The 26846-nt window shown below is 37.0% G+C and overlaps 1 protein-coding gene across 9 annotated transcripts in view; it reads left to right on the forward strand.

Annotated features, from left to right (window-relative positions):
- The window catches only part of IFT80 (intraflagellar transport 80), a 123146-nt gene that overhangs the window by 88271 nt on the left and 8029 nt on the right, over window positions 1-26846 (forward strand). For all 9 annotated transcript variants that reach the window (XM_034663717.1, XM_034663725.1, XM_034663704.1 and 6 more), the window contains 8 exons: window positions 2481-2644; window positions 13335-13399; window positions 16203-16338; window positions 16750-16897; window positions 18519-18690; window positions 19852-19941; window positions 20035-20207; window positions 24948-25071. In XM_034663717.1, coding sequence (XP_034519608.1) covers window positions 2481-2644; window positions 13335-13399; window positions 16203-16338; window positions 16750-16897; window positions 18519-18690; window positions 19852-19941; window positions 20035-20207; window positions 24948-25071 — 1072 coding nt within the window. The remainder of the gene's footprint in view (window positions 1-2480; window positions 2645-13334; window positions 13400-16202; window positions 16339-16749; window positions 16898-18518; window positions 18691-19851; window positions 19942-20034; window positions 20208-24947; window positions 25072-26846) is intronic.

The following is a 26846-nucleotide window of genomic DNA, read 5'->3' on the forward strand; positions in this document are numbered from 1 at the left end:
TTGGTGTATACAGGATGATGAAACTCCAGGCCAACAAACTGGAGTAAAGTGGGAATAGCTAGTCCTCAAGAACCCACACTTTCCATGAAAACTATCATCAGTCTATCAAGTGCAGTGATATCCTACTGAATCAGAGGTCAGTCTTAGAAAGCTACAACCCAACAAAACCAGGAATAAAGTTTGAAAATATAATCAGCAATTGCCTAAAATAGCTACCCGTGAAATCTTTGCACTAAAACCTTGTATTTTATTCCTCATTTCTTTACTCACCACCTAGGCAATCTCTTAATAGTGTTGTTATCAGGTTTTCCAACCCAAACCTTTTATAAATAGCAAACCAGAAGAGGAATGCTGGTGGGCTGTGAGAGGCTGGCACAAGGACAAGAAGAAAAGTGACTGCCTGGCAAGGCAGCATAGAGGAAACGAAAAGCACAGAACTGTATAGCTGAATAGCTTAATTATACTGACGCACCAACAGTCTCATGAGTACCAAAGCTGTCAGTTAAACAGTTACTGAAGAGGGTGCTCAGCATATTCATGACCTTGAGGGAGCGAGCAAATTGTGTCAAATTTTGTGTCATCTGTTTAGTGAAATTGAAATATATTATTTTGTAATATCATAAATTTTTAAGATTTTTATTTATTTATTCGACAGAGATAGAGACAGCCAGTGAGAGAGGGAACACAAGCAGAGGGAGTGGGAGAGGAAGAAGCAGGGCTCATAGCAGAGGAACCTGATGTGGGGCTCGATCCCATAACGCCGGGATCACGCCCTGAGCCAAAGGCAGATGCCCAACCGCTGTGCCACCCAGGCGCCCCAGTAATACCATAAATTTTTAATACAAAAAGGCATCTTTGCCACTTAAAAGGTAAGATGTCAGCTATCGAAAAAACCACATTTCNTCCCATAACGCCGGGATCACGCCCTGAGCCGAAGGCAGATGCCCAACCGCTGTGCCACCCAGGCGCCCCAGTAATATCATAAATTTTTAATACAAAAAGACATCTTTGCCACTTAAAAGGTAAGATGTCAGCTATCTAAAAAACCACATTTCTTTTTTTTTTTTTTAGAGATTTTATTTATTTATTTGACAGAGGGACAGCCAGCGAGAGAGGGAACACAAGCAGGGGGAGTGGGAGAGGAAGAAGCAGGCTCCCAGCAGAAGAGCCTGATGTGGGGCTCAATCCCAGGACCCTGGGATCAGGCCCTGAGCTGAAGGCAGAAGCCCAACCGCTGTGCCACCCAGCCACCCCTAAAAAACCATATTTCTGAAATTCTTTTTACTTGAACAGTGCCAAATAAATTTATTTATTTATACATTACTTATAAGTGTATTGAGTATGCTCTTAGTAAAGGCATATGTTAATGGTATAACTGATTAGGCAATTAAAGAATAATTTACTTACTGTCTAATGCTTGTCCTATTTCTTCATTTAGAGATGTTTGCCCTTTGAAACACAGTGTTACTCACAAGGAGGTTAAAAGCTTATAGTGTCTTGTTTAGGAGAGAAAAAGGTTTTAGCAACTAATGAAGCATCAAACTTTACATCAGAATCAGGGGATGTACTGTATGGTGATTAACATAATATAATAAAATAAGATTAATTATAAAAAAAAAAGGAGAGAAAAAGGTTTTAGTATTGAAACAAAGAAAAAAATATATATTAATATGATATGTCATTTTGTCAACATTAGTAAATATTGTTTTCATACACTAATGTGTAAAGGCCAAACCCTTTAATTAAACTACACACCAGTACTCAAGTATTAATTTAATTCAAATGTGTATATTTGTTTCCATGGCAAGAAAGAACACTTAGCAATTCCTGAATCAAGAAATAGTTCTGAATCAAGGATATTACAGTTTTGAACATAAGATTTTAAAACGTAATACTGTGTTCAGCATTGAGGAAACAGGCACTCCAATATGAGTGTAAATTATTACAACCTTTGAAAGGGCAGTTTAACAATATATATTAAAATTTTCAAAGTATATGCCCTTTGATCTAATTATTGCATTTCTAGAAGTTATCCTAAGGAGATACGTAAGGTAAACATATAGAGATGTGTATATACTAGACACTCTTTAANTTCAAAGTATATGCCCTTTGATCTAATTATTGCATTTCTAGAAGTTATCCTAAGGAGATACGTAAGGTAAACATACAGAGATGTGTATATACTAGACACTCTTTAAAACAATGAATAATTTGAAATAAATGTCTATTGGGAATGAATTAATATAATGAAATTATAATATATCCATACTTTGCCCTAAGTTATCTCTATAGAGATAGGATTGCAAGAGATCTTTTGCTTTCCCTTTATTGTTTGAATTGTTTTTTGCAATGTCATAAATTTTCAAAAGAAAAAAATTAGATTTAGATTTTTCCAAAGAATGAACTATTCTCTAATATAAAAATTAAAATATAGTAAGCTTCTATTTGAGAATGTATTTTTATTCTTTTTTTTTTTTTAGGCATTTTCTTCTTGTAGATGGTAGTGGTATCTATTTATATTCTTATGAAGGCCGCTTCATTTCTTCTCCAAAATTTCCTGGAATGAGAACAGATATTCTGAATGCACAGACTGTATCTCTGAGTAATGATACCATAGCAATAAAAGACAAAGCTGATGAAAAAAGTAAGTGCATTTTTATAATTTTCCATGTCACGTTTTCATGAAATTTGTTAACACTGTAAAATTTCCTTAAATTAACTTTTATTTTCTCATGTATTAATATGTTAACTTTATGTGAATGAATTATGAGCTTCCTAATTTGTCCTAAGCATGAATTAATTAAAGAACTAAAGTTGTCATATTATACCTGATTGATAGAGATTGTCACAACATCAAAGCTTATTGGTAAGGAATAAATCTTTATGTATTTAGTAACTGTTAGTAGAGTTCAAGTTTGTGAGTCCTAAGAATGTTTGTTAATTTTTAAATTTAGTGGTCTTTTAAAATGTTCCCTTTTTCTTCATTTGGTAACATAGTAAATATTGTGCTTCATTGTACTATTTATTTTGCTTATATATGCTTATATTTTTATAAATATTTTTACATTTGTGTATATTTTAAATTAATGAATTAGAAGAAAGTTATGAATAATTTAAAATTTTCATATAAAAATAAAGATCACATTATATTTATAAATTGATATAAGTATGTCACATGTTTTGGTATTCCATCATACAGACACTATTTTATTAGGGCATTGGTATTATCACAGCAACATTTATCCAGTAAATACTGATTACTTGCTATGTACCAGGTATTTTTCTAGAAGTTGAGGATACAACAGTGAAGAAGACACACAAATAAACATAAATATATAATAAGTAGTCAGCTAATGATATGTGTTGTGAAGAAAATGCCGAGTGAGGGAATAGAGCACACTGCAGGTGGGACAGGGGAATGACGGTAGGACAAGCAAGTGCAAGAGTTCTGAGGTGGGAATGATTGGCACGTAAAAGGAACTGCCAGAAGTCCATGGGGCTTGGTCAACATGAGCTAGGCGGAGTGTGAAAGGAGAGGACGGAGAAAGATAAGCAGAAACCAGATCATATAAAAACTTGGCCATGGTAAGGCTGTTGGCATGAGAGGAGAGGAGGCAAGCATAGTATCCTCCGTTTTTATCCTAGATGAATGAGATGGAAGATGGGGAAGGAGGAAGGTTAGAGGAAGTCCACATATGGAGTTCTATTTTGGTCATGGTAAGTTAAATGCTTCTTGCACATTCAAGCAGGAATAGAGAGTAAACAATAGCATAGACAAGCCAGGGCTCAGGAGAGAGTTGGGGACTAGAGATATAAATTTGGGAGTTGCTGGTGTACAAACGCTGCCATGGCACTGAATGAGATCGCCTAAGAAGTGAGTATAGGCAGAGAAGAGGACCGAAGACTGAGCACAGCAATATTCAGAGGTGGGTGAGAGGAAGTAGAGCCAATGAGATGAGAGAGTGAGTTATCCCTAAAGCCTAGTGGAAAAATATTAAATAATTTTTTCTTTATTAATACATATTGCTAAACATTTGTTTGTCACTGTGACGTATTACCAAAAAAAAAAAAAAATCTGACCTGATGGTTAATTTTGTTAGTTCACACTGTGAAAGACCTAATTCAGGAGCTAGAAAACTGTCCCGTTTTTTAATTTTCAGTACTTTCAGATAACATCATGTCTCATAGTGGTAGAAATATAATTTTCCTAAATAGAACTTCTGACTCTTCATGCCGTAGACCTTCTCTGGCAGAGGACATTTGGTGATTGTTTTGTTTTCTTGAAGGACTTCCTTTCTGGCTAAAAAAGAGAAATCAAATAAGATAGTATCCAGTTAGCAGACACATTTAAGATGAGTGGATAATTGTTGATAATAATAATTTGGAAGTCAGATTTTTGTCTTCAGCAAACTTAAATTTAAAAATCCCAGTGATCATTATGAGTTATCTGTACTGTTCTTGTTCAACACTACATATTTCAGATAGAAGCTGTAATAAAGCATGTATGTTTCCAATTGAATATACCTTATTCTGAATTTTTCTATATTTAATTCACATCTGAAACATAGTTCATTATTTTTTAAGTCTTTGATAATTCATAGAATTTTAGAGCTAGAAAGAATTATCAACGTTTTCAGAAATATGGGTTTATCTGCCAGTAAATTATCTGTTTTACTCACATAAATTTTGATTGTTGAACAAGATAATCATGCAATTCTGTTTTACTGTAAACAGAAAATCAAAAAGACCAAAATAAAATTATTATTGTAAACTGATATAAAATGAGCAGGGAAGTATTTTCCTTATGTTCCTTCTAAAAGAAACTAGTATTCACTGATGATTAAATAGAGGTATATGCTAACAGTAGAAAACAACTTGAAGTACTTAGAATCATTAACCTATGAAATTTTCCTTCCAGGGGGACCATTCACATATGAAACCAGTGGTCCCTTCCTAATTTGGGAGCTCCTTAGTAAGCAGGATTCTTGTAGCAAGTCACAGTATTCTACCACTTCGGGTGACTGAGTAGTGGACATACTAGTGCTTTTGACTTCCTTCTCCTCAAACACTTGCACAGATATGCTGTGATATTAGTGTGGGTGACTATATGAAACAAGTGTCTGGGTATGGGGAGAGTAGAAGTTAGAGAGCAGTCACTTATGTTTAGATTGAGGCCCGCACCTGCTTAGTTGTTCTTTCTACCAGTTTTTGCTACCTACTAACACTAAAATACAGAGCCAGCCTCCCATGGTTCAGGGCCACTTAACGGTTATAGAAAGAAGTAGAGAAGTCCATCCATATACCTCCATCTCTTTATAATATCCATCAGCAAAAGGAGGGAACACGTTTATATTTTAAAAAAGTTATTAGTTTGGGGGTGCCTGTGGCTCGGTTGCTTAGGTGTCTGATTCTTGATTTCGACTCAGGTCATGCTTTCAGGGTCACGAGATCGAGCTCTGCCTCTCTGCCCACCCCCCACTCTCGCACACGCACTATCTCTCAAAATAATAAATAAAATCTTTTAAAAAAGTTGTCAGTTTGTATAGCTATGAAAAAACTAGGTTTTGCCAAGCCCAAAACATTTTTTAATGGAAGCCAAAATTTTAAAATTTGCTATGCTTAATTAAAACTTTCGTTACAGTATTTTTCTTTTTCATTTTTCTGAGCAAGATTGGCAATTTTAAAGCATAACTTATTGTTACAACATTATTTCCTCTGTGAATATAGCCAGGGACCTCAAACTTAACATTCCTAAGATTGACTAACAGCTAATAATCAATATACTAGAAGTGTGAACCTCTAGAATTTAAATATCATGTTATACATATTTCAGCATTTTTATGATCTGTATGAATTGTTTAGTTTTTTTTTGCTGACTACTGTGCCACTATTGTCTTTTCGTGCTATTTCTGTCTTTTCATTTTTGTAAGCTTTATGCATGTTTGGTCATATAAAATTACTCCATTTGGGATGAACCTTGGATTGGAGTTATTTGGGAATTATTTAAAGAAAATCACCAAAACTAACACTCCAACAATCTTCCCTTCATCCTAACAATCTATTTAGGGGATGGGGGGGGAGCAGTTGTAGAGGGAGAGGGAAAGCAGACTCCTGGCTGAGCAGAGAGCCCAATGACACCGGGCTTGATCCCAGAACCCTGAGATCATGACTAAAACCAAAGGCAGACGCTTAACCGATTGAGCCACCCAGGCACCCCTCTAACAATCTTTTTAAAAGAGAAGGAACACTTTTCTGTATACCACCGTCATGTTTGAGACTAGAAGAAGCCTTTGGTGAAACAGAGAAGGGGACAGAGGCGCATTTGCTCTTGGCTGCTTCAATACAAATCTCCTGTAATTTTTATAACTTGGTCTACTTCAGAACATTAGAGAAAGCTGGGGTTGGAAATAGAGAACTTTGAATTATCATTATTTAGATAATGCTTGATGTCATGAAAGTAGATGAAATCAGGGAAAGTAGGTACTGTGAAAAGGTAACCTAAAACAAAAGCTTAGGAACAAGGGTCACCAAATAAGAAGGACCTAGCAAAAGAGAATGAGAGATGGCCCAAAATAGAGAATCAGGAGAAAACTGTTATATGTAGCCTGCATAAAAGTTTCCAGAAAGGATGGTCAGGAGCACCCCATACTGCTGGGAGGTCAAGACTAAAAGCAGATGCTTGAAGACTGAAAATAGACCCGTTGAATGGGCAACATGGTGGTCATCGTTGATCCATGCAGGAGCCTTTGCCTCATGTAGTGAGGTTGAACAGCAAATTGTAATAGGTTGGAGAGTGGATAGGAGTTGTAAAAGCTGAAAGCCTGTTGCTTCAGGAAGTATAACATTAAGAGAGGCAAGGAATTAATAGAGATTACTCTAGCGGGGAAGTTTTTTGTTTTGTTTTGTTTTGTTGTTTTTTGTTTTTGTTTTTTTTTATGAAGTCAACTTCAAAATGTTTATGGTACTAAGGATGAACTAGATGAAAAGGTGCAGTCAAGGTCCAGGAGAAAGTGGGGGTGGTTGATATCTTGGAGAAAGCTGGGCAGGTAGAATGACAGTGGACAGGTAAAGAATGTGGTAGAGGTGGCGTAGTAGGAGAACTAGACACCCATTCACCTGAAATCATAGCATGTGAGGTAAGGACCAGGGCTAAGTAACTTTGAAGGTAAATTGGAGGGAAATTGAGCCGTTACAGGTTACCAAAGGTTTCATTTTTATACAGCAAAAATTTTAAATTTACATGACCTCATTGAATATTTCATATGTATTTCATGGTTTCCGAACAAATGTTTTGTCTGTCTTAAAACCAACTCTTGATAATCTATGGAAAATCTTTAATTTCAGGATACCTGCTCCATTTCAATAGGGGAGTTATTTCCCTCGGCTCTCCGTTAGCAAGAGAAATCATTGTTAACAGCCCTCAAAAAGAAAAATAATTTAGAATTAATGCTAAAATAATGGTGATACGATTAAAAAGTAATTATTTTACGGACTGCATCTTATTTGCATGTATTCTTTTTCCTAACATAACTCTAAAAGTTAAGGAGCTTACTGAGGGTATGGAAAGGATAGTTCTGGAACCTTCCCTCAGGAGTTCAGGGAAATTCTCAGACTGGAAGCTAGGTAAGCTCCCAAATCAAGTGTTTCTGACAAATACAGGTTCTTTAAGAGACCTCTCCGGCCCTGGACACAAAGTTCTAAAGGAGGGGCACCTCACTCGCTCAGTCAATAGAGCATTTGACTCTTATCTTAGGGTAATGAGTTCATGTTGGGTGTAGAGTGTACTTCAAAAAAAAAAAAAAACCCACAAAATTCTGAGGGAAACCAAACATTTTGGTACTGTAGAACTTTGAGTTGAATATTCTATAGTAAGGCCATGAATTTGAAATTTAAAATAATATTGATTACTTACAGAAATTCTCAATTGTTGGTAAATAATCTGTCTTTACCCCCAGTGAGATGTCAGTTCAACTCTGATGTTAAGGTGAGAGTCCCTCAAAAGACTGCCTGACTTCAGATGTCAGCTCCAAGTCTTGGTGGATCCCCAGACCATCTGTACTTCTGACCAACTGGCTACATATACAGGGGTTCCCATGACCCTCTCAGGTTCAATAATCTATTAGAATGACCTCAACTCAGGAAAGTTCTGTATATATGATTACAGTTTTATTATAAAGGATACACATAATGTGAAGCCTGGGAACTTCTGTACCTAATCCCATGAAATTAAAGTGGTCACCCTCCCAGCACATCCATGTGTTCACCAACCAGGAAGCTCCAGTGAGCTTTGGTGTCCAGAGGTTTTTTGTTTTATTACATGACTAATTAGACACAATTACTAAAATCAATAACCCTGTGATTGAACTCAGTCTCCATCCCCAAAGGTCAGGGTTGGGGGAGAGCTGAAAAGCCCAACCCCCTAATCATGCACTTGGTCTTTCTGGTGACCAGCCCCTATCCTGAAGCTATCTAAGGGGCACACCAAGAGTCACCTCATTAGTGTAGCAATGGCACTCCCGTCATTCGGGAAATTCCAAGGGTTATGTGTCCAGGAACTCAGGACAAAGACCAAAGAAATTGTTTTTTATACCACAGGCCACTCCTGGTCTTTGACCATGGATCCCTTATAGCAAAAGGATCGTTCCCAAAAATAGTACCTGTATGAATATGCCTAAAAAGAGTCAGTATGGACTAGGGATAGATATTTCCAATACATTTGACCATCAATATTAGTATTACAATCTTACCAACAATGCCGGTTTTACACCATATTCAAAAATGAGTCAAGGGCCGCCTGGGTGGCACATTAGGTTAAACCTCTGACTCTTGGTTTCAGCTCAGGTCTGATCCCAGGTTTGTGAGATCAAGCCCGGAGTGGGGCTCCATGCTCAGCACGGAGTCTGCTTGAGATTCTCAATCTCCCTCTGCCTCCTCCGCACTCACGCGTGCTCTCTTTCTAAAGTAAAAAAACTACTGTTAGCCATGGCTTTTTCCTATGTGGCCTTCTTGAGGTAGGCCTATATTGCTATAATCTTCCCCCTTAGAATAGCTTTTGTTGCATCCCAAAGATTTTGCCAAAGGCAGACGCTTGATGACTTNATGACTGAGCCACCCAGGCGCCCCAATTCTGATCATCTTCTGATGCCAGAAGGGGTTCTTCTGATGGGCATTGACATGGCCTACTTGAATGCACCCTTCAGATTCCCGCGGTGATATCCATAGGGCCGTGCCCCAGAAGAGCACCCCTTTAATAGGCCAATCTTCCACTGTCCTTCTGCCTGACCGTATGGCCGGGCCATTGAACACTGCCTGTGAGTAGGTCAAAATCCAGACATTAGGGTAAACAGCATGCAGTGCAGCTCACCGAGCCAATTTTTTTTTTTCCTTTTTCAATCAGAGTGGTGGCCTTCCAAACCCAATGTCGTGTGTTCATGTTGAAACTGCCATCCATAAGCCACGCAGCTGTTTTTCGGTCCGCTGAGAGCTGTTTACAGGCACTGTCCAAATGACACTAGAATCCTGCAGTTCTCACATGGTTCCAGAGTCACTCCTGAGGAAAAGAGTCTGCCTGCTCGTGAAGATGCTGTGTAAACTCCGTGTGTTGCCCTGGTGGTGTGTTCCTGTNGTTCCTGCACACCCCGTTTCTGTTCTATTACAGAGCTCTTCTGGGCACTGCCTTCCTCATTAGAGCATTTCTCTGACATCACCCGAGACATCCTTATTTTATGTTTCTCAGTCAGAGGCAGTTTCAATTAATGTCTGATAGCAAGCTAGTAATTGTTCCTCCAAATGGAAATTGTCTTGTCCAGGGTTCTAGTAGCTGTCACTGGGAGGTGCTCACAGACTTTTGTCATAAGCCCCAGTCTACACTCCACATGTGGCTATTGTGCTGAGGATTTGTCCATATTAGCACCCTAGCCTCTGTTCTGTACTTTTTGATACAAGGCCTGTATGTTCAGGCAGTCTCATTGGTTCCCATTCTGTATGTCTAGTTAATACTGTTGGAGGGGTGGATTTTTCATGCCTTTTGTTTTATACTACTTGATAGGGGAAACATGCACCAGGTGGGCACAATATCCATCCCTATAATACATTCAGGTAAAAGAGACAACTGGTTCATATGAAGCTTCTTCAAGTATACTAACTTTCATTTAAACGTTTATCTCAATCCCATTGTATTTCCTTACTCTCTCAATCTGGTTAGTGCCAGTAGGACTTTGCCGACAGGTGTTAGTTTCGCCGCGGTAGGTAGTAGAAGTGTTCCTCAGACGTGATATCCGGTCCCATTAAACATGCAGGTGAAGGAGACACAGCCTCTTCACGTGAAGCCCATTTAAACACTCCAATTTTAATCCAAACTTCACTTTACTCATACTAACCCTTGCTGTTCTCTGTTCTCTCAAGTTAATTGTGTCCTCATTAGAACTTCACCAATGGGTTTTGGTACCTTACTGCATGGGACTCTCATATCAAACGGTCCTAGAAACTTCTCTCTTCTGCCCCCTGACCATTTTACTGACTCCTGTGCATAAGGCCTTGGGTCCCCAACAGAGTGTTGAGTCAAGAAACCCTGGCCCTTTCATCAATCCATCTCTTGATTAAATTGGGGAACCAACGCCCCAGGCAGTTGAAGATGAGGTTTCTTTTTGCATTTTGCCATATAGCTTTCCAAATTCCTCCAAACTAGNAGACTTTTGTCATAAGCCCCAGTCTACACTCCACATGTGGCTATTGTGCTGAGGATTTGTCCATATTAGCACCCTAGCCTCTGTTCTGTACTTTTTGATACAAGGCCTGTATGTTCAGGCAGTCTCATTGGTTCCCATTCTGTATGTCTAGTTAATACTGTTGGAGGGGTGGATTTTTCATGCCTTTTGTTTTATACTACTTGATAGGGGAAACATGCACCAGGTGGGCACAATATCCATCCCTATAATACATTCAGGTAAAAGAGACAACTGGTTCATATGAAGCTTCTTCAAGTATACTAACTTTCATTTAAACGTTTATCTCAATCCCATTGTATTTCCTTACTCTCTCAATCTGGTTAGTGCCAGTAGGACTTTGCCGACAGGTGTTAGTTTCGCCGCGGTAGGTAGTAGAAGTGTTCCTCAGACGTGATATCCGGTCCCATTAAACATGCAGGTGAAGGAGACACAGCCTCTTCACGTGAAGCCCATTTAAACACTCCAATTTTAATCCAAACTTCACTTTACTCATACTAACCCTTGCTGTTCTCTGTTCTCTCAAGTTAATTGTGTCCTCATTAGAACTTCACCAATGGGTTTTGGTACCTTACTGCATGGGACTCTCATATCAAACGGTCCTAGAAACTTCTCTCTTCTGCCCCCTGACCATTTTACTGACTCCTGTGCATAAGGCCTTGGGTCCCCAACAGAGTGTTGAGTCAAGAAACCCTGGCCCTTTCATCAATCCATCTCTTGATTAAATTGGGGAACCAACGCCCCAGGCAGTTGAAGATGAGGTTTCTTTTTGCATTTTGCCATATAGCTTTCCAAATTCCTCCAAACTAGGATGAATAAAGCAGATTTATTTAAAGGCCTTCAATGTTGGGGGACCAACAGGGATTCCCACTGGTTCATCCAACCTCTATTTTTTTTACCCCATCAATGTTTGCTTTATTCATCCCATTTCTTAGATTTTCACCTTGCTGGGGTGAGGGCCTTGATGCTTCTGTCTATCTCTAATTATTTTAGCCTTTTTCATGATTTCTTTTAGCATAACTTTTTCCTTGGGAAATGGCTCTGAGGATAGTCGCTTTACCTTAGGCTGACCAGAATCAGGATCTTCTCCAACATATTCTTTCAGTGGGAGCCTTGGGACTAGAGGCCATAATTGGGACTGTCCAGAATCTGTATTTAGCACATCTCTTATTTTCATTTTACCTCTTGCAGATTGTAGTAACCACAGGATTGCATATTTTTCCTTTTTCTTATTATTTTGCATTTTCTTATGCATCAAGTGAGCCAACTTCCCAGGAGATGGATCCATCATCTCAAAATTCCATAGGTAACTTTTACCTCTCACAGCTGATTGCAGCTTAGCTGCTGTTTCATACCGTGGGTGATCCTGTTGCCCCTAAGAGTCAGGGGTTCCTCATCCCCTGTTCTTTCATCCTTTCTCTTCCCAAACCACATGCTTCTATGAATTAGGGTTGGTCCAGTGACTCTCACCCTTCCTGACACCAACTATTGCATTTTTACCTTAACTGGTATATTGCAATAATTTCTAATACTAACAAACTGGAGTTAGTACAGACCCCAGGGCTTAAAGGCAAAGTTGTCCTCAAGATTGCCCTCATTTTAGATGCTAGCCACAAGTCTCAGGGAACCCCCAGGCCAGCCCATTTTGCTGACTGACTGGCTACAAATTCAGGGACTCCTGTGGCCCCCTGAAGTTGGATAATTTGCTAGAATGACTCACAGATCTCAGGAAAGTGCTATACTTAGAATTATACTTTTATTATAAAGGATACACATAGGGTGAGGCCTGGGAAGGAACACAGAACTTCTGCGCCCTCTCATGAAATCAGGACACATCATCCTCCCAGGGTATCAGTATGTTCACCAATGAAGAAGCAACACTGAGTTTTTATAGGATTTTTATTACATGGGCATGATTAATTAAATTATTGGCCACATAATTGAACTCAGTTTCCAATCCCCCAACCTCCCTATCCCCAGAGGTCAGGGAACTGAATATGCTTGGGCTTTCTGATGACCATCTCCCATTCTGAAGCTATCTAGGGGCCCACCAAGATTCTTCCCACTAGTATAACTAAGACACTCCGAATCACTCAGGAAATTCCAAGGGTTGTTGAAGGTCCCTGCCAGGAACCCAGGACAAAAACCAGACAAATTTCTAATTATACCGCAGGGAACTGTGTACTGACCCCAGGGAACGAAACAGTACATAATACATTGGCTGGTATTATAGTACACACTTGACACATTTTTCTTTTGTGAAATATGATTGTCTGATATTATGTTCGTCCAAATCAGATTTCTGAAAATTATAAATTACATCTAGATTTGGACTTGCCATTGTAGAGCTTATGGAGGAGTGAAGCCATACCTATTAATAACTATTCTAATTAAGGAATATGTTTTAGGAAGAAGTATTCAGTTCCACTGTTTTTTAAGAAATATGACCCATTAGTAAGTAGGAATTTGACGCTCCTGCTCTTCTATGCTGATGGATTCTCTATGGTCCAGAGGGTTAAATAATTTCTCATCAGGACATGATAATTCATTGAAGTTTACTAATAAAAATTCTAATATAATATATTAACTAATGCTTTACTTTTTTTCAAGTAATCTACCTTTTTGAGGCATCAACTGGAAAACCATTAGATGATGGGAAGCTTCTTTCTCATAAGGTAATGGACATTAGCTACTTCTAATGTAAATAGCCACTATTTATTTGCTACCTTTTTAAAATTAATGGTTTCATTTTAAGGCAAAAAACATAGAAATTAGTTTAGTTTTTTTTAATGGTTATCTGCAATAATTGCCTCAATCCTCTATTTTTATTTTATTTTTTTAAGTTTTAATTTATTTATTCATTTTAAGTAATTTCTATAACCCAGCATGGGGCTTGAACTCATGACCCCAAGATCAAGAGTTGCATGCTCTTCTGAATGAGCCAGAAGGCACCTCTAGAAATTGGTTTTATATTTAAACCCACTGTGCATTCTACATATAGTATTTTGTGTAAAAATGTCAGAAGGACTAAGCACTAGTAAACTCTATAATGGGTAGCTATATATACAAATTAATTGGATAAAAGAATCTGACTTATATGTCTTTATCCAGGCTGTTTACTGCTTTTCAATGAAATGTTCTATCTTGATTAAACTCCTAGCACCTGTCGGTAAATAAAAATGTTTTGTATTTCTGAATATCTTGCAGTTTTCCCATTGACCTGTCCTTAGCCTGCATTTTCTTTAGGTTTTAACACTGTAGTTAAACTGAAAAAAAAAAATGCTATAGAAGTACAAAAAGATCTTGAAGTTGCTTATTGGTTTCTGATTTTTAACATTAAAATAAACAAAGAAGCACATTTTATTTTGTCTAGTAAGAGATATATTCAGGTCTAGATATGTTTTTAACTTTATTGTTCAATGCCACTAGTGAAGCGTTACTCTATATTTTCTTCTTTTTGTAATTATTAGTTTGAATTTGAATAACAAATACATTCATAAGGTTCAGAAAGGAAAAAGCATAAAAAAGTATAGAGGGAAAAAGTCTCCCTACTACACCTGTTTCTTATCAGTACAGTTCTGTTCCACCAAATAAGTAACAACCATTATTAAACTCCTTTTTCCTTCCAGAGATTTTTTAGTGCATATATGTAAGCAAAACTGATATATGTTCTTTCCCCCTCTTTTACAAAATGTAACATACAACTCTCTATGTTGCTTTTTTCACATAAACTATTCCTGGAGATCTTTCTATATCAGTACATAAAGTGCTTTCCCAATCCTTTTCCCCCACCATACAGTATAACATTTTATGAGTGTATCAGAATTTATTTAACCTGTGGCCAAATGGTGGGCATTTAAGGTACTATTGTAACACCTTCAAAAACAAAACAAATCCTAGCAAGTCTAAGAAAAAAAAAGTTCTACCAAGCCTTAAGACAATAAGCAGTAAATAAATCCCTGGGGATTGAGTTGAAATGAATCCACACTGAACCATTTCCAAGTTATAAGGAAAGTCATTTCACTAGGTAGTATAATAGTGTAGTGGATAAATGCAGTATGCCAGAAATACTTTGTTATATGCAGAACACTAATCTTAAAGTCAGAAATCTGGACTTTAGGGATGCCTGGGTGGTTCAGTCGATTAAGCATCTGCCTTTGGCTCAGGTCATGATCCCAGGATCCTAGGCTCGAGTACCACATCGCATCGGGCTCCTCGTTCAGAGGGGAGCCTGCTTCTCCCTCTCCCTCAGCCTCTCCCCCCTGTCCATTCTCTCTCTATCTCAAATAAATAAATAAAATCTTAAAAAAAAAAAAAGACCTGGACTTTAAATTCTAGATATGCTCATTACCAGTTTTTCTGAGCAAAATCACTTAATGGCTATGCATCTCAGTCTTCTTGTCTATAAGTAAGTATAGTAATACTTACTTTACAAGGTAAAGTATCTTGTACCTTGTATAGTATAGTACCTAGTATCTACAATACAAGGTAGTTTCCTGTTTCAGAGGAAATGAATGTGAAAGAATGTATAAAATTTAAAACTCCAAAAATATAAGATATTTTCATAAATCTACTCTTACAAATCTTTAAAATATAGGCTTTCTACTTAGAGTAAATTTTGTTATGGAACATATTAATTAAAGTAGACCTCTTTTGTGATGTTCAGACTTGCCTCACCCTTTCACTCTGTCTACTAAAGGTAGAACGGTAGGACAGATAGAAATGTTTCTCAGCTTGGGGCACCTGGATGGCTCAGTTGGTTGAGCTGAGCATCTGACTTGATTTTGGCTCAAGTCATGATCTCATGGGTCGTAGGATCGAGCCCCTCCTCCGCATTGAACTGAGTTGGGCTCCAAGCTAAACGGGGGGGCGGGGGGTCTGCCTGATGATTCTCTCCCATCCCACCTTCCCCACTGGTGCACACTCTCTCTCTCAAATAAATAAATAAATTTTAAAAGAAAAAGAAATGTTTCCCAGCTTACAGAGTTTCAAAAAAGTATACATTATTTATAGTGTTTTAAGGGCATCCTTCCCTTGTAAATTAAAAAAAAAAAAGTAACTGTGCTTTAGCTTTTGAATTATATCAGTAGTTTAAAATTACTTAACAGGGGCGCCTGGGTGGCTCAGTCGTTAAGTGTCTACCATTGGCTCAGGGCGTGATTCCGGTGTTATGGGATCGAGCCCTGCATCAGGCTCATCCGCTGGGAGCCTGCTTCTTCCTCTCCCACTCCACCTGCTTGTGTTCCCTCTCTCGCTGGCTGTTTCTATCTCTGTCAAATAAATAAATAAATCTTTTAAAATAAAATAAAATAAATTTAAAAAAATAAAATTACTTAACAGGGACATTTTATCATTCTAAGTAGCGAGTGATATTTAATTGATCTTTAAATAAACAAATATTCTTGTAATTAAATAATTTAAATGATCTGATGTCAAGCACTAAAACTAATCTAGTATTTTCATTTTTCTAAATTTTAGAATGAAATTTTGGAAATTGCTCTGGATCAAAAGGGACTTACCAATGATAGAAAAATTGCCTTCATTGATAAGAATAGAGATCTCTATATCACTTCAGTGAAACGATTTGGGAAGGAAGAACAAATTATCAAACTTGGTAAAATAATTATACATTTAAAATTGATCACTTTGAATTTTCTTAGATTTACTTTGTCATATTTATACGAAATAGCATACTTGCTTGAATTAATCTGTGAATGATGCTTTGGTCTCGTAACCCTTAACTACTTAACAGCACTTACATAGCAAGTCTTTAACTGCTACAGCCACCTTAGCATTGGAAGGAAGACTTACAAATTAAAGCATAATGGTTCTAGGTGAAATACTTAAATATTTTCATATATTTTTAAATGAGGTTTTGCACATATTTTAACCATTATATGATCAGAAAATAGAGTCATACCTACCAGAAATTAGAAGGGGTCTTGTATGTCAGTTGATTTTTAAAATATTTTTAATACTTATTATAGTGGAACTAATAGTACATTAACATTCTTTTTAAAATAAGGAACAATGGTGCATACTTTGGCATGGAGTGACACATGTAATATCCTTTGTGGACTTCAAGATACTCGATTTACAGTGTGGTATTACCCCAATACGGTTTATGTGGACAGAGACATTTTGCCTAAAACATTATATGAAAGGGATGCAAGGTAACATTTTACTACTGGAATTGTTTATTGTGATAAATAACTCTAAAGTGTCATGTTTTTGCCTCTAATTTCAATCCTGCAAGGTACCTTTCACTCAACTCAGTCAACGAAATTGCTCAGCTAAAGCTAGCTTAGTAAGATTTAAGTGTTGGGGTCAAGTTGAAAGTGTTGTATAATACTATTATATTTATATGTTCCTTCTATGAATATAATTTTCCATATATAAATATAATTTTCAAGCCTAGTATTGTTTAATTTAACTAGGTAGTTTTTTTCAATGTGGTTTAGTGATTTTAATATGGGNTATGTTCCTTCTATGAATATAATTTTCCATATATAAATATAATTTTCAAGCCTAGTATTGTTTAATTTAACTAGGTAGTTTTTTTCAATGTGGTTTAGTGATTTTAATATGGACATTTTTTTTAAAAGATTTTATTTATTTATTCGACAGAGATAGAGACAGCCAGCGAGAGAGGGAACACAAGCAGGGGGAGTGGGAGAGGAAGAAGCAGGCTCATAGCGGAGGAGCCNGGCTCGATCCCATAACGCCGGGATCACGCCCTGAGCTGAAGGCAGACGCTTAACCGCTGTGCCACCCAGGCGCCCCTTTAATATGGACATTTTTAAGATTTTTCAGTGAAATACAACATGTGTCGACCTTTTTTCTTTCTTAGATTATCATAACTTATTAATTATTATCGTACAGGACTGTATGTATCTCCAGAATTTAATTTTTAAATTAATATTAAAGATAGATAGAAAAATATATAAGATTACTGAAGACTTTTTTTAACCGCTGTGCCACCCAGGCGCCCCTTTAATATGGACATTTTTAAGATTTTTCAGTGAAATACAACATGTGTCGACCTTTTTTCTTTCTTAGATTATCATAACTTATTAATTATTATCGTACAGGACTGTATGTATCTCCAGAATTTAATTTTTAAATTAATATTAAAGATAGAAAAAATATATAAGATTACTGAAGACTTTTTAAAATTTTACAGGCTTCAGAAAATACATACATATTTCTAAATTCTCTAAGAAATAACAAGATCTCTCACTCTTGACAAAATAAGAATACAAAGGTTCTTAGCTCCAAACCTTAGCTTAACTTTCAAATCTATTTTGAGTTCATTTTAATATTCAATTCATAACTTAAGCAAAACCAGAAAGGCATCATTTTAAAAGTATTTAAACTAATGAAGAGAAGTTAATCTCTTAAAGTTCACCTCCTTTTATTATGAGAAAATAATCTTGGAAACATCTTCATTTTTTATTGGTTTATACTTTCAAACGTGAACGCTGAGTTTTTTAATCATTTGTGTAATTTGCCTTAAGACTTAGCGGAAAAAAGGTTATTTCAAATGCTTTTAGGCATAGCTCTCAAATATGTAATAATTTTGGCACATTAAACTTATATTTTGCTCCAAGTGTATGGCAAGTTGGATTCGAACGTTTATTTAAATATTTGCATTCTCCCTGGAGTTAACTTTTTTGGGGGTGAATTTTGGAGATTTGAAGACTTGATATCTGCGTCAAGCGTCAACTCCCCAAATTTAGTATATATGAAAGATTTTGCTCAGAACATAAATTATAATTTGCTTTTTTCCAACAGTGAATTTAGTAAAAATCCCCATATTGTGAGTTTTGTTGGGAATCTAGTAACTATAAGAAGAGCTGATGGCTCACTGGTTCACATCAGCCTATCACCGTATCCTGCTATTCTCCACGAATATGTAAGCAGTTCAAAATGGGAAGATGCTGTAAGACTTTGTCGCTTTGTTAAGGTACTTCACGTTTTAGATCTCTAATTGTGTATATATCATGTATCAGTTTACACATATCTTTGTGCAAGATAAGAAATGGTAACAGCTAAGGGCTGGAAAAATTGCAAATGAGATCATGTCTCTTTTTAATAAGTGAAGACATAAGCAATACAAGGGGATAGATATTGCTGTGTGATTTATTTTTGAAGAAGTTATAATTTAAATGAGTAATTTCTCTATACTGGCACATATAAAAATCTTCCCTGTAACTTTTGTTAAAAAGTCAGATTCCCAAGTTTTACCCCCACAGAGATTCTAATTTATTCAATCTGGGATGAAGCCTGGGCATATCTTTTAAATTCCTCAGATAGTTTGTACACCTAAGGTTAAGAACCTCTGCTTTAGATCAGCATTTCCTAGCTTGGTTGAGTCCAGTTTTTTTTCCAAGCATATTTGACCACAGAACTTTTTTTTTTTTTTAAAGATGTTATTTATTTATGTGACAGACACAGAGACAGCCAGTGAGAGAGGGAACACAAGCAGAGGGAGTGGGAGAGGAAGAAGCAGGCTCATAGCAGAGGAGCCTGATATGGGGCTTGATCCCATAACGCCGGGATCACGCCCTGAGCCGAAAGCAGACGCTTAACCGCCGTGCCACCCAGGCTCCCCATTGACCACAGAACTTTTTAATTTTACATGGCTTAGCAGCCCTTAGAATACACTTTTAAAATGACTTTTAGATGCTTTCCCTTACAATGAGTGTTGATGGAAATCTGTGATAATAGCATTGTCTGGGAACCTCACTATTTCTCTGGTTCCTTATAAGCTACATTCTTTGACCTCATCAAAGAGACTGGAGGGTTTATAACCTTTAATTATCTTAAAAGTATGTCAGAAGTTCACAAATAAATCTTTGATAATTAGAAATGAAAATTTGCAAGAAATTTTATTCAAAAGAAGTTCTTTGTGTGTTATTAATATATTTCAACAAAATAGTAGACATGACTATGGACATGAAATTTTCAGGTCATTAATTAAATAAATTAGTAGTTTTTTTCAGTGCCGTGCTCAGCAATGTTTAATTTTTTTCATTAAAATGTAACTTTAATGTATTTTAAATCACTGCTTGTTTTAAGGCAGTTCTGCTCGTAGTTGAAATAATTGTTCTCCTATTTCACTTAGGAGCAGACCATGTGGGCTTGCCTCGCTGCTATGGCAGTTGCTAACAGAGATATGACCACTGCAGAAATAGCCTACGCGGCAATTGGTGAAGTAAATAACGTTTACTTATCTCTCTGTTTGTGGTTTTTCTTAACATAATTTGTTACATTGCTGTCACTTGTATATATTTTTCCCTTTTTTTAGATTGATAAGGTTCAGTACATCAATTCTATAAAAGATCTCCCATCTAAAGAATCGAAAATGGCTCACATGTTAATGTTTAGTGGGAACATACAGGAGGCCGAGATACTACTTCTTCAGGCTGGCCTTGTTTATCAAGCAATCCAGATCAATATTAATCTCTATAACTGGGAAAGGTAATAAAAATGTCTTTCATCAATTCTAGAACCCAACTGATCTTAATGTATTCTCCTATCTGTGACTTGGTAAATGACATTTTCCGCTGTACTTAATAGTTTCCTAACAGAAGAATTTATTCACATTTCTATTTGTGAGGAGTTTGCCATTGAAGATTTATGCCTTCTCTAACTTGTGATTGATTAGAAGTTGAAGTATGAAGGAAGAAGAAAAGGGAGTCTAGGATGTCACCTGAATTTCTGATTTCAATACCTGGATAGATGATGGTACTATTAGCAGATTTGGAAGGGAATATAGTGAGTTCAGTGTTAAGCATGTTGGATTTGAAATATTTGTGAGGAGATAGATATGTGATAATAGTTGATTAATGAACCCGGGGCTCATGAGAAAGATTTGAACTGGGGATGTAGATTTAGGAGTCATCAGCAAGTGGATGGCAATTAAAGCCAGAAGAATGGACATGATTGCTTGGGAAATGTGTGGAGTGAGAAGACATCAACTACATTTGGATGGGTGAGAAGAGAAGTCTGCTGAAAGATGGGGATGAAGCAGTCAGACCGACAGAGAGGAGTAGAGCCATGAGGGATTTGTGATGCGAAGGAAGAAAGGCCATAGGATTGGAAATGAGGAGTGGTCAGTAGTAGCCTTCTCCTCTGCATTAGGCTTTGTCACATCGCTTTCTGAAACAGAGTGGCATGCTGCTTTTCTCTATGACATAATAGGTTTCTCCCCTCATTCCCTCAGGTATGTGTCTCTTGGTGAAAAAGGCTATGGGGCTTACATACACCTGAAGTTACTAGGTTATAAAATTGGCATGCTAATATTTCCTTCCAGGCTTGAAATGTCTTTCATCATGTTTGTCTCTCTCCACCCCTACCCTACCATTTTTTTAAAAAGCAGATCCCAGTCATCAGATCACTTTTTCTGTAAATATTTCAGTATGTATCCTAAGGTTTTTAAAAATCTAGCCCCAGTACCACACTTTATTTACCACATAGTACTAGCCACAAATGGTCACACTTCAAAGAGTTAGCAATCATTCTATTCAGTGTACTTATTTCTCTGATTGTCTCGTAAATGTTTTGTTTTGTTTTATGGTTTGTTTGATTCAGGATCCAAAAAAGTTCTGTACATTATGATTGGTTGATATGTTCTTAAGTTTCCTTTAATCTATAGGTTTTCCTCTTATGTGTCTTGTAATTTTCCCACCGCAGAAAGTGGGCCAATAAAGTTTCCCATAGTCTGGATTACATCTTTGTGGTGTCATTTGACATGTTCCTTTGCCCCTTGAATTAGCCATAAATTGGTGTTGAATCTAGAAACTTGATTAGGTTTAGGTTTAACTTTTTTTTTCTTTTGGTAAGGCTCAGTGAGAGGTGGTGTTCAGTATATTTTCACAGTGACTGGTTGCCTCTTCTCTTTCTGATATTAGCAGTCCTTGATGATCATTGCCCAGCTCCATTAACTAATTAGAATTCTAGAAAGATAGAATTTAAGTATTGGATGAAAAATATATTACAGTGCTTTTAAGATCCCTGAATTTCTGTATTGGTTTAAGTGTTCTAGAAGGAAACAGATTTCATTTTGTTAGTATGTGTTACTCCATTTGAGAAGCACAGTCTTGCTGGCTTGTGGTTCTGTCACTCATACTTGAATTTGAAAATTACCTGCCACCTAATAAGTTACAGCCCTTGAAGAGTTGTAGGTAAGTAAGTCATCTATTTGATGTTCACTTTGGACATTTGGTGGTAGTCTGTTCTCAAAAATTGAAGTTAAGAGAGGTAATTTATATAAGTATTAAGAAAAAATAATTTCTCCACTTCTACGAGTTATATAAAGTGATTTTGCTTCATTCAAGTTATATAAAAGATCACATTTTGAAGTTATAAAATCTTTTTATATAACTTCCTTCTATTTAAAATCAGAGAGGGTACATGGATTTATTCCAGGCCCATAATCTAATGTCACATTTGTTTGGTTGCCAAATAACCATTTTAAAGCTAGAGACATGCTGTTCCCATAGCCCTTATATAATTTGGAGTGAATTCCCTCCTCTGTGTGATAAAGAAACCTTTTTTACCCAGTGTATGCTTTTAGAGAACATTTAAAATAGCACATATACTTTGAATGTTTACCTTTAGCTATTGCTCTTCAATCAGATAATTGATACATATTTTATAATAATAATGACTATCATATAGATAATACTTAGCATTTAGTGTCTAAATGCAGTATTAGACATCATATTCTATCCATTCTACATAATTAAATGTACTGATGTTCCATAACAAGTTATCTTTTGGAGATAATCTTCTTTTTGAAAAGTCTCAACCCAAAATAGATGCTTACATATTCCCTACTTGGAATTCTTCTGGTTTTGCACAACAAGAACTCCTTCCCCAATTATGTTCAGTCATAAAAAAAGAACGGGAAATGACATATTTCAGGTGCCAAAGGGCTGGTTCACCAGAGTCTCCAGTCTCACATCTTCACTGGAGTCAGAGCCTTGGGGATCTATAGAGGGTGATATGGGAGAGGATTAGAAGGATTAAGCACCTTTACTTCTGTTTCTCATTCGTTGAGACTCTGTGAATTGGTGTTTGCCTTCTTGCGTCTCACTCTGTTCCTCTATGTTGCAGGGCTTCTACGTTCTTTTCTGTGTTTCCTCGTTTTCTCTGAAAGACTTAAAGTCACAGAGGAATGAGGAAACTTGGTGAGGAGTTTGTGATGGGTAGCAAATACTGATCCTTGGAGTTGGCCATATGGTTTATGTAAATATGTTTATAAGAAATCATTTTGCTGAATTTTGGTATTATCATTTGTATTACACATGACATATTCATAATCTTATATTGTCTTTAATATTTCTCTCAATTGTCTACCAGTTGTCAAGTAATGCACATGGCATATCTAAAATACGTTTTAAAGTGACTCTTTAGGTCAAACCAAAGCATGCTAAGAATGAAACAGATTTTCCTACTGAAGGGTCACATATTGCAAAAAATCTAGTCAGTAGTCAGTATTGTCTAAAAGAACAGATTTACAGTAGTTGGCTCTGATAAATAAATCATGACTGGCCTATTCAGAGTCATATGTCATATTAGAAAGCCAGGGAACTTGAAAAAGAATGTGCTTTAACATCATACTTAAAAACAAGATTACAGTGAACCATGTAAGAGAGCTATACTGCACAGGATTGTTTCTGACTCGGCTAATATGAGTTATGCAGAAGATCATGGGCTGAGATGCTGTCCAAAACCTACAGACACAAATAGGCCAACAACTGAGGACTTATCTTTTCATTTCCCTCAAAATTATCAATATATAGATTTTATGTCTTTGCTGTTGTACCACTGATTTCAGCAATTCATTTAGTTCTTGCCTGCTATTTCAATAAAATACTATTTTTTTAAAAGATTTTATTTATTTATGTGACAGAGTGACAGAGAGACAGACAGCGAGAGAGGGAACACAGCAGGGGGAGTGGGAGAGAAAGAAGCAGGCCCCTAGCGGAGGAGCCCGATGTGGGACTCGATCCCGGAACGCCGAGATCACGCCCTGAGCCAAAGGCAGACGCTTAACGACTGCGCTACCCAGGCACCCCTCAATAAAATACTATCTTAAAAGAAACTTAGTTATATTGATACATATTAATCGGATGATAAGATTTAAATGACTATTAACTTGTTCTAAGAATCAAATGGCAAAAGGCATTTTGTCAAATTTTTATTATCCACCAATTTTAATTTTATAATATTTTAAATTTGTATTATAACATAAAAGATATCAGTATTTAATTGAATATTGAGCAGAATAAATTCTAGACTTTAGATAAATAAATTCAAGAACAGAATAAATTATGGATTTAAAAAAAATTGTCGGGGCGCCTGGGTGGCACAGCGGTTAAGCGTCTGCCTTCGGCTCAGGGCGTGATCCCGGCGTTATGGGATCGAGCCCCACGTCAGGCTCTTCCACTATGAGCCTGCTTCTTCCTCTCCCACTCCCCCTGCTTGTGTTCCTTCTCTCACTGGCTGTCTCTATCTCTGTCGAATAAATAAATAAAATCTTTAAAAAAAAAAAATTGTCAAGATAGTTAAGCCACTTACATTGGGGGGAAGTTCATTCACTTGAATTTTATTATGATTTCAATGAGTTTTTCAGTGAACANATATTGAGCAGAATAAATTCTAGACTTTAGATAAATAAATTCAAGAACAGAATAAATTATGGATTTAAAAAAGTTGTCAAGATAGTTAAGCCACTTACATTGGGGGGAAGTTCATTCACTTGAATTTTATTTTGATTTCAATGAGTTTTTCAGTGAACGCTGACTATACATACACTCCAGAGTACTCACCAAAGAGAAATGAAACCCAAATTTCCCTTCAATAAATGTATAGGTTATGGAAGAGACAGACTCATAAGTAATAATTGTAATATACTATAAGCAGTGTTGTAGGAATAATAGTATGTGTAAAATGTTGTGGAACACAGATAAGAAAATGGTCATTTATTTCTACAAAGGAAGTTGGTCAGGGAGAAGAGATCATGTTTGATTTGAACCTTGAAGTGTAAGTAGGAATTTGCAAGATGGGTGAGGTAGGGAATGGTTCCATATTAAGGGATGAGTGGGGAGGGACCAAGATAGACCATTTGTCCCACTCTCTTATCCCAAAACTCTACTGTGTACAGAGGCTAATATAAGCAATGCTGATAATCTGTTTTGTTTCTTATTATAGGGCACTTGAATTGGCTGTAAAATACAAAACACATGTTGATACAGTTCTTGCTTACCGTCAAAAGTTTTTGGAGACATTTGGTAAACAGGAAACTAATAAACGATACTTGCAGTATGCAGAAGGTGTAAGTATTATACAGTATTTTATGATAATGTCTATGCTTTATAAGTATATATAATATTTATCTTAATAAGACAAAATTGGAATAATTCATACCATAATCTCCAAAAAATAACTTTTTGCCTATGATATTATAGTCTCATTTTGATTATGTAATTATATTACTGATTTTTTTCTGGAATCTTAAAGCCATGTGTTTTTTTTGTTTTGTTATGTTTTTTTAAAGATTTTATTTATTTATCTGAGAGAGAGAGAGTGCGCAAACGGGGGTGGGGGTGCAGAGGGAGAAGCAGACTCCCCTCTGAGCAGGGAGCCAGCTGCAGGGCTTGATACCGGGACTCCAGGATCATGACCTGAGCTGAAGGCAGACACTTAACCAACTGAGCCACCCAGGTGCCCCTTAAATCCATGTTTTGATGAGCTCAAGTCTGTTTTCATTATATTTAATTTCTGTTAAAGTTGGGTGCTAATTGATATTTTTATATAAACAATATAAATGGCTGGGATAAAAGTTTCTAATTCCTGAATTTTGTCTTCCACCAGCTGCCCCTTCTGCTCCAGGGGAAATACCTAAACACGTAGGGCACTGGCCAAAAAATGGATACTTTTTCACTTTGTAAAATTCTAGGGCGCTTTTTGGACCTGGAGAAGGGCCTAGCCCAGGGAGATTTCACTGCCTAGAACCAAAGAAGGCTAAACCTTTGCTTTTCAAATCCCTACCAGAATCTCAGGTTTCATCACTATAATTAGAAGAAAGTCATTCCACAATATTCAGCCCACAAGGAGAGGTGGAGCAGTTTGCCCAAGTACCTAGAATAGGACTGTTGTTGGCCACCTGCTTAGATCCATCTAGGTTCAGACTACAGAAATAAAGAGTTCACCTCTAGCTATGCAGACCCAAGAGCCTTGTAATCCCAAGACAGGGGCAACCCTGCTCCCAGCTCTGCGAACCAGTTGATTTTCTTAGCCTTTGATTCAAAAAATGTTTGTGAGTGCTTGCTCTGGGCCAGGTACTAAGTCAGCTATGACTTCTGTTTTTGTGGAGCTTATNTCAGCCCACAAGGAGAGGTGGAGCAGTTTGCCCAAGTACCTAGAATAGGACTGTTGTTGGCCACCTGCTTAGATCCATCTAGGTTCAGACTACAGAAATAAAGANGTTGGCCACCTGCTTAGATCCATCTAGGTTCATACTACAGAAATAAAGAGTTCACCTCTAGCTATGCAGACCCAAGAGCCTTGTAATCCCAAGACAGGGGCAACCCTGCTCCCAGCTCTGTGAACCAGTTGATTTTCTTAGCCTTTGATTCAAAAAATGTTTGTGAGTGCTCACTCTGGGCCAGGTACTATGCTGGATGCTAAGTCAGCTATGACTTCTGTTTTTGTGGAGCTTACAGACGATGTGGGAGTGCTGCTCCTTGGAGGCAGAATAAAATGGAATGTTCTGACCTGTCCTAAAGGGCAGGGTAAATTAGATGAATCCTGGGAAGAGGAGAGAAGGTAGGGAGAAGGTACCTACAATTTCTTCTAAAGCCAACATTATCCATTTGCCATATGACTCGAGAAACTCAGTCTTTCCCCTCTTGTGTAGATTAAAACACAGTTCTTCCCTACTATGAGTCTTTCACCTGTGAGCCTCCTTTACTATTCACACAGAACACTTCACTTCTTTTTTTTTTTTTTAAAGATTTTATTTATTTATTTGATAGAGCTAGAGACAGCCAGCGAGAGAGGGAACACAAGCAGGGGGAGTGGGAGAGGAAGAAGCAGGCTCATAGCAGA

Source organism: Ailuropoda melanoleuca, chromosome 1 (genome assembly GCF_002007445.2).
Source record: "Ailuropoda melanoleuca isolate Jingjing chromosome 1, ASM200744v2, whole genome shotgun sequence".
Classification (NCBI taxonomy): domain Eukaryota; kingdom Metazoa; phylum Chordata; class Mammalia; order Carnivora; family Ursidae; genus Ailuropoda; species Ailuropoda melanoleuca.